Source organism: Tursiops truncatus, chromosome 5 (assembly GCF_011762595.2).
Source record: "Tursiops truncatus isolate mTurTru1 chromosome 5, mTurTru1.mat.Y, whole genome shotgun sequence".
Classification (NCBI taxonomy): Eukaryota; Metazoa; Chordata; class Mammalia; order Artiodactyla; family Delphinidae; genus Tursiops; species Tursiops truncatus.
Window position 1 is genome coordinate 52,534,431 of NC_047038.1, and position 8,973 is coordinate 52,543,403.

An 8,973-nucleotide genomic window follows, 5' to 3' on the forward strand; every position below is an offset into this window, starting at 1 on the left:
AGCAGAAGCAGTAGTGCACAGAAGGGTGTCCCTATGGGGAGTGAGAGCCCACTCCAAAGCCCCACTTCTAAAGCTCAGTAGGGTCCGCGTCCCAGTTTGAACACGTGCTTGGCAATTACATGTGCAGGAGGAGTCCTGTTGGACTCCTGTTACCGGCCTGCTGAGGTTTTTCGAATGGTGACTGGTATGGAAACTGCCTGCCTGGAGCTGCCTGGAATCCCAGTCCCGGCCCCGCCCTAGTAGTGTTCCCCTGGCACTCAGACGAAGGATGCCAAGCAGACAAGGAATAGTTCGCACTGGGGATGGCGCCTTCCTGCTCCTTCACTTCCCGCTTCCTCTTCCTCCTGCTTTCTTCTTTTTCTCCTTCTCTGCTGCCTCCCTCGGTCCCCGCTCCATCCTTTGGTGCTGGCGGCCAGGGCACAGCTCACGGGGGCGGGGCAGAGGCGCTGGCGTGGCTGTACGAGCGCCTGGACAGAGAGGCCCGGGTGGTCCTGCTCTCCACCTCCTCCCCCGCCTCCCCTCTCGCTCCTGGGGGACCAGGGTTGGGGCAGCAGGGGAACGTGGCCATGAAGCCGAGGCGGAACCGCTGGTTCATGAAGCAGTAGATGATGGGGTTGACGCAGGAGGAGGTGTAGGAGAGCAAGAGGATGAAGGAGATGGGGGTCCCGGAGAGGCGGCGCTCTGCAGAGGCGGTGTCGAAGGCCCGCCAGGCGTTGGCGCTGAAGATGGGCATCCAGCAGAGGAAGAAGAGAACCACGATGACCATGAGCATGCGGATCACCCGCTTCTTGGCCATCAGGTTGGCCGCGGGGCTGCTGCTCCTGATGCGGCTGGGCCTGCCGCCGCCGCTGCTGGACAGCTGCTGCAGCTCCAGCTTCCCTGGGTGCTTGGACCGCTGCAGGTAACACCCATCGCTGGCCTCGTATCTGCCGCTGCTGCCGGGGCTCGGCTTCCTTTCTGGATGGGCAAGGGACAACACTTATTTTTCGGGATGGGTCATGCCAGACGGAAGGCATGGAACCCCTGCCCCCTGCATCAAGGGGCTAAACCACACTTGAACTGTACTATTGGGCAGGCGACCTCGGGCCTGGTTGACATGGGTAGGTATTGTTTACACTAGTCCTTTCCTTCAAATGAAAAGCAACTTAAAACTACTAAAATAATGTATAGTATCTGATGTACATAATTTATAATAGTAAAATAATACTTTACATATGTAGATTATAGGGCTAAAGAACTGTTCAAGAATGAACAGGCACACTCTTCTTCCAGCTCCTCAGGGGGAAGTTTCCTGCTTGCTTGGGAAAGCTCCAGACTGCTTTTACTGTGAGGACTCTGCATAATGAGCAAAAACCAAAGAAGACCTTGAAGTTGTATAAGTGGTAAAGAGCTGAGTAAAGGGGTGGAGTGAGAACGGTGTGTCGGGGGGGCGGCGAGTGATACCAACAAAGGTATCGGGTAAGTTTCTCTGGCGAGTGGACTCTAATGAAAGGGGGGACGGGAGGCTCTGTGGCAGCTGCAACAGGAGTGAAGGGGAGGAGAGAGGATGGCGCCTGGAATTACAATTTGCTTTGGTTGTGGAAGGCGGTCTATTTGTACGCAACAGCACAGAGAGCCTGGGACCCGTGGGCCCTCGGCTTGTAATTGGGCGATGTGTGTATTATGTCATCTTATTCCACCCAGCACCCTTTTGAGAGGAATAATTTCTTCATTTTACAGATGAGGAATAGAGACACTGGGTCTCACGACTGTGCCTTAGGACACAGAGTCTCCTAAGAAGACTTTTGAAAACCTCTAATATACCCTATACACACTCTGGGTATATCCATTTAAGTTACAGAAAATAAGCATTTGTAATCTTTTGGCATCAACATACAGCTAAGAGATAGTTACCTCTAGCAGACTTCTTCTGGCTAGCATCAAATTTTATACCCTGGTAAAGTTCCAGAGAGATTAATCCATATGCCACCATCATCACAATTCCAGGAATAAGAAAGAGGATGAGTAACAGGAAGGTGTGCCTAATAAAATAAAAAGCAATAACCAGCATCTCTAGCATTTCAAACTCAGATGGGATGGAATAAGCAGGGCTCATCTCCATTTTAATGAGTCTGAGGAAACACATTAATTACTAGTATTTAATATCTTTGGAAATTCCCCATCTGGAGAGTCAGTCATTAGAAGTTGTTTACTTCTTTTCTTTCAGTTAAAGTCTCTTATGAAGGACTAGTTAAATGGAAAAGTTTGGTGTAAGTCTGTGCCTGAAACAAGTCTACATTTAAAACAGATGAGAGCTTAAAAAAGAAAAAACAAACAAGCCAATGAGAGTAGGTGAATACCTCAATAAAACGGTTTCTGAAATAATAATAATAAGAGTTTACATTCATTGATGACTTATTCAATTTCAATATAGTATATATATATATTACTATATCTAATTCCCATAATAACTTTTGAGGTAGGTACTATTAACATGATACCCATTTTACAAATGAGGAAACAGACTTAGAGACAATAAACAATTTGTCCAAAATGACACAGCTCGTGGCAAAGGTGAGATCTGAAGCCGAGCAATACAATTCTAGAACTCATGCTCTTAAACATCACAATATACCATTTGTTGACTTTATAGCAACAGAATCGTCTAATGCATAGGTAGCAATGATGGAAAACCTCCTTGGTTTTGCAAAATAAGCATTCTGGCTGTTCTGACCCGCTGGCACAGTGGCAAGCTCGTTCTAGTGCCTGGTGGGCCAGAGCTATGCTTTCTCTAAATATGTTTGATTCCTGAAGAATTGCAGCCTCCTTCTTTATGAGTCTGGCCCCTAAATCACTTTTGCAGTCTGGCATGTGTAAGATTACGCAATTAGGCCATAAAATTGTCAGAGGCTCACGGTGGCTGAGCCATTTCTCATTTCAATTGGACATGTTTTGATAAGAGTTCTTTTCGAATCTTGGAAAAGTCCCTCATTTGCAACATAACTCTTTTTGTGTGTACGCGTTACTTGGTTGAAATGAAAAAAAGGAAGGCAAAGAAAGCAGAAATTATCTCAGTTTTGAGCTATGTTTTTTTTAAATCCTTGTCTGAAGTTTCCAACATCTGTGTTATTTAGGGTTGGTTTCTATTGCCAGTTTTTTTCTATGTACAGCTCATATTTTCCCATTTATTCCCATGTCTAATACTTTTTAAAAAAATTTTATTTATTTATTTTTGGCTGTGTTGGGTCTTCTTTTCTGTGCTAGGGCTTTCTCTAGTTGCTGCAAGAGGGGGCCACTCTTCATCGGGGTGCGTGGGCCTCTCACTACGGGGGCCTCTCTTGTTGTGGAGCACAGGCTCCAGACGCACAGGCTCAGTAGTCATGGCTCACGGGCCCAGTTGCTCCGCAGCATGTGGGATCTTCCCAGACCAGGGCTCGAACCCGTGTCCCCTGCATTGGCAGGCAGACTCTCAACCACTGCACCACCAGGGAAGCCCTTGAGCCATTTTTAAATGTCTAGCTCCCTGCTTCTAAAACATGCTGGGAACTGGTAAACATAATGTCCTGTATTTGTGTAGCCTTTTAAAAGATATTTAGTGACATTTTCATAAACATGCTCTCATTTGAATCTCACATCCATCTAATGAGGTAGATAAAAAAAATCTTTATTCTTAAATCTTTGTGTAGATAAAGAACTTGAATGTCAGGGAGGTTATATGAACTTGTCCAATATCACCCACTAGTAAGCAAAGAAACAGGTACTAGAACCTTGCCTTTTTATTTCCAGAACAGTGTCCCGTGCAAATACCACAGCTGCAGCTCTAAGAAAAACCACGTGGGATTTGGAACTCATCCTCGGCTCTACCTCCAGTTCTTGGAAAATCAGAGCTCTTCCAGAAGCACACTGCATAGTGGTTAAGACCAGATGCTCTCTTATCTCTTCTAGGTTTGGGAACTTGAGTGACTTGCTTAACCTCTCCATGTCTCAGTTTCCTCTGTAAAATGGGGACAATAATAGTACCCACCCTATAGGGTTTTGAGAGGATTAGTTGAATTTTTATATATATATATATATATATATATATATATATATATATAGCATTTAAAACACAGCACTCTAAGTGTTTGCTGTCACTGCTACTCTAGAAAGAGGTTAGAGTGAAACTTCTCGATAAGTCTCTAGGAGACTGATCCCCCCAGACACTGGACAATACATTCCAGTTTTTATTAAACCTGCAAAATTATATCGAGTTGTATTAAACAAATAAACCCATGCAGCCTTACCAGGACTGCTGCATGACATCATTTGGCAGTAGAAAACGGCACATGTTCGCGGTCTGATTGTTATTTTTGGTAAAAGGCACCAAGTTGCTATAAATCGGGTACGGAGTCATGATGGTAAAGGAGAGGCACCAGGTAGCGGCAATCACCTTCAAAGCGTGGGATTTTGTCTGCCAGACGCGGGACTGTAAGGGTTTGCAAATTGCCCCATATCTCTCCAGCGATATGGCTACCAGATTAAAGGTGGAGACACTCACAGAGGTGCCTGGAAAAGGAACAAAGAAGCTGGTTACGCAGGCTCTGAAATCCAAAGTTTATTTGCACAATGAGCTTAAGCATACCTGATCTGCGCAGGTTTGATAGATAGCAGAGGAAAACGCTCAGAGGGTAAGAATATTGTGTATGTATATCTAAAAAAAATGACTTATTCCCAGCTTTGTTCCCAAAACGATTTGAGGCAGGTAAAGAAATGTGTTTGCAAATACATCTTATTGCCAATTTTTAGATAAGTTTATTGAACTTTGATTACAACCAACTCCTTCCTAGGCTGAAGGCGCTCATTAATTAATAACCAAGTGGATGAAATATGTTCCTATCCCACAGAAGAGGTTCTGAGTGACCTGTAGAATAGCTTTAGTTTTGAGCGTGATCTGCATAGTTAAGTTGACCTTTTAACCCAATATTCTCAAGGACTGTGACCCTGAAAATTCAGTGGGGTCTGAGCTGGGAGCATTAAAACTCTTCCTGAAAATTTCTAGTACAGACTTTTTTTTAAAGATTTTTTTGATGTGGATCATTTTTAAAGTCTTTATTGAATTTGTTACACTATTGAATTTGTTGCTTCTGTTTCATGTTTTGGTTTTTTGGCCACAAGGTATGTGGGATCTTAGCTCCCTGACCAGGGATCAAACCCACACCCCCTGCATTGGAAGGGGAAGTCTTAACCACTGGACCACCAGGGAAGTCCCCAAACTGTTTTTAAGAGTGAAACATTCTAAGTTTCCAAATGGAGTGTTGAAAAATTACCTAGTGAAAAAGGAAGAAGGGGAAACTCTCCATATTATAACTAACGTTTTTCTCTGGGGGGAAGGACTAGGGCCTTTTTTCTCATTCTCTTTGCTTTCTGTATTTTGTAAAAGGAACATGCATCATCAGTGAGAAAGACGTCAAAACACCTCATTCAAAAGGATATACTTACGTATAGTCAAAAAAGCTTAATTTTCCTTATTTTTTGTATTTTGTGTGTGTACATACTTATTATAATCTCATATCCCCTTAAAATTCCCTTTAATTCTTCATCCATAAATTCAACTGATTCTTCTCTTATCTCTTACCATGATGGAGGAGTTCTTAGCCTGGGGCCTTTTGTGAAACTATGTATAAAAATATTCTTTTTCTAGGGAGAATATCCAGAGTATTCCTGAGAGACTTGAAGGAATCTACAACCCTGAAACCATTCTATAAGAACTTACGTCTGAGACAGGATTTGCTGTGTTTTATAGGACTTTACTCTAAGGAGTTGATGACATCTGAATTAGAGGGTACAGCCCCAAAGTCCTCAGAGTCAAGTCTGTACAATGGGTCCACTGTACTTATAAACCCACCAGCAGGCGAGCACTCTTGTTTTTGGCTCTGTATTAGGAGCTTAATGAGTGTTAACTATTAGAAACAGTATCGAGGAGAACATAAAATTAAGGGAAGAATTGAAATCACTGGAATCAGAAATCCAACAAAACCATTATGGCATTGCAAACACTTGCAGAGTTATCTTGCTTTTCATTTTCTAGAACAGTCTGTCCTAGAAATTTTCAGGAAGAGTTTTAAGGCTCCTAGCTCAGACCCCAGCTATTTAAAAACATTTTTGGTTGAGGTGAAACTTACATCACATAAACTTAATCATTTTAAAGTGAACAGTTCTGTGGCATTTAGCACATTCACAATGTTGTGCCGCTACACGAGCACCCTTTTTAAATCTCCTTCCACAAACCCCGGTTAAGATTATTAAGTATTATCATAAGATATATACAGACAGGTCTTGAAAGCCTAAAGCACTATGCGATGTTGGTTACTATTATTGCGTCATTGTTTAACAATGATCCTTTTCATTTGCGAGTCGAGGACTGGACCCAGATTGACACTTTCTTGGCTATTTGTCCGTGTCACGCAGATCAGTTATTCATCGTCATTTCGTCACTGCTGGATCCTGCTTCCTCAATTGGGAGAAATAAAGGCTTTCAAAGCTTTCCGGTCATTGAAGGCTGCCCTAGCCCAACTCAGCTCTGCGTATTTGGCCCAGCTTAGGTCAGAACAAACAACAACTCCTTCCTCATTCCCCGCCTCTCCTCCTCCTCTCCCAGCTAATTCTCAGAATGGGCAAGGGACAAAGCATTTTGACAGACAGAGGGGGCAGAGAGGCATGTTTTGTTTCCGCCTTAGAAGAGCCACAACAGTTGGCAAAGCGAGGTCATGTACTCACCACTGTTGTGGCTACCGATCTGGGTTCAAGTCAGCTCTGTAGCTTACCGCCTGTGTGTCCTTGGGCACATTATTAACCTCTCTGTGCCTCTGTTCCCTCCTCCATGAAACAGGGAAGGATAACTGTATATTCTTTATAGGGTGGTTGGGAGATAAAATATGATCATGGAAGTAAAAACTCAAAGCAATTAGGAGAATATCTGGTGCTCAAAAAATGCATTCAAAAATATTAGCTCTTGTGACTTTTATTATCATCACCATCATTTTGATTGGCAAAGGCAGAGAGCTGCATATCTCAGCCAACCAGTGTCAGCTTAGTGACCCACAGGCTCTAGGAGCAAATTCAATTCCTCGTCTGGTGGCAGAGGTCTCTCTCTCTCTCTCTCCGTGCCTGAGATGGTCCCAGACCCTGGGAAAACAGTCTGGGAAGTGAATCCTGAGAAGGGAATCTAGACCTCTGATGAAACTCATTTTCAAATAGTCCCTGTTCCCTAGGAAAGCCAGAGCAACGGCAGAAAGAGCCCTCTTCCAGCACCCTGGCCAGCCCAAAAGCCATGCCTTGGGTTGGGTAGAGCTCAGAATACAATCAACGACCTCCAGGAAGGAGCAGAACGGCTTGCATCTGTCTTACTTTCTAACAGAAACAAGCAAAACCAAGCTCTTCTGTGGCTTCTTACCAACTTATTCCACTTTGAGAAACTGACCCTTAAAACTGGGGACTGACTTCTGGGGAGTTATGAGGACTGACCCCTCATAAAGCCAGCTCCTCTGTCCTTACACCTAGCCCCACACAGACAGATGTTTTGTTTTGGCTGTTAAGGGTTGGGGAAGGTCTGGAGCTGAGCAGGGTCTGGGGCGAGCTCCAGAAATAGGCACCAGCAGCAACTCACCCATGAAGTAGGTGGTGGTCTTGCAGACAGCGCTCCCAAAGATGAAATCCTTGAGCAGGTTGGGGATGAGGTTGAACGGCATGCAGAAGAGGCAGAGCATGAGGTCACTGACAGCCAGGGAGAGCAGGAAGATGTTGGTGACCGTTCTCATCCTCTTGTTCCGAATCAGCACCGTAATGACCAGCGTGTTTCCCAGCACACTGAGCAGGAATATCAAGGAGTACAAGAGAATCTGCACGGCTGGCTGCCACTCTGAGAGGAGGAACGCGGACGAGGGATGGAGGTTATGAGAGCAGAATGTTAAAACCTAGCACGCGCACCAAGCACTTATTTCCTGCCGATTTTTTTTTTCAGGGGCGGACATCATTGAACCCAGCTCTCCCTGTACTTAACAATATTTTGCAGAAACAAAGTGAGGAGAGCACAGAGTGATTCAGTTGCTTCTAAAAGGTTGGTCTGTTAAAGGATCACTCACTCAGGAAACCACTTTTTCTTAAGAACAAAGCCCCTCTAGTGAATAGTGATTGCTTTCTTTCCTAGCTGCTAAGCATTATTTCGCTATAATCACTTCTTCACACTGATTTCCCCCAAGAAAAGGCGACAGCTAGATTGTGACAGCACCTTTTCTGTGATGCTTGTAAGTTCAAGCTTTTACACTTGTCCTCTCTTCTGGCTCCACTTCAGGTCCTCCTCCCACTGCTTTTGTGCCCCCGAGTCCTGTACATTAATCCCAACTGTCCCCTGGGGAACAAGAAGAACATTGGACTCAATTCTGCTCTTTGATCTCTTATCCAAACTTCTGAACAGATGACTTTACCCAGCCTTGTCTCACGAAGACTTTGTTATATTTTTGCAGTCAGCCTTGCCTTTGCTGATTTCTTCCCCCAACTTAATAGTTTTCTGAATTAAAGTATCAGCCTCTGACACCTACCTTTGGAGGCATGGGGCTGATCCAAGCAGAAAAGCGTCTCGTTTTCGATCCCCAGTTTGCAGGGAGGCGTCGTGTTGCTTCCATTCAAGAGAAGGCTGTCCACATCCATCCTTGCTTTGCTGCTTTTCACCAAGCGCTGGCGAGCTGATGAACGGCTCACTCTCGGCTCATTCCTCTAATGACCGACTGGAGAGTTTCCCAAATGGAACCTGCCGTGGAGGGGCAAGGGGGTTGGGGGAGTGATTGCCAGGTGTGGGCTTCTGAAACCATTCTTAAAGGCGACTGGAGTTCCACACACTCAGGCCAGCTGGGCAAGCATGTGCACTCCTGTCTTGGAAAGAACAGCTGGTGCAAGGCAAGCCTGCTCCACCTTCCAGGCCCATCCCATTCCTGGGCCAGCCATGGGGCCCTGAGCACA

At 44.9% G+C, this 8,973-nt stretch overlaps 1 protein-coding gene across 1 annotated transcript; it reads right to left on the reverse strand.

Annotated features, from left to right (window-relative positions):
* Window positions 1-348: 348 nt before the first annotated feature.
* On the reverse strand, window positions 349-8,664 carry CCKAR (cholecystokinin A receptor). The gene is made up of 5 exons (XM_019928375.3): window positions 8,556-8,664; window positions 7,625-7,876; window positions 4,263-4,524; window positions 1,894-2,021; window positions 349-957 (listed from the first exon to the last, which is right to left on the reverse strand). Exons 1-5 carry the CDS (start codon window positions 8,662-8,664, stop codon window positions 425-427), a joined length of 1,284 nt encoding a protein of 427 aa, XP_019783934.1. The 3' UTR covers window positions 349-424.
* Window positions 8,665-8,973: the final 309 nt, after the last annotated feature.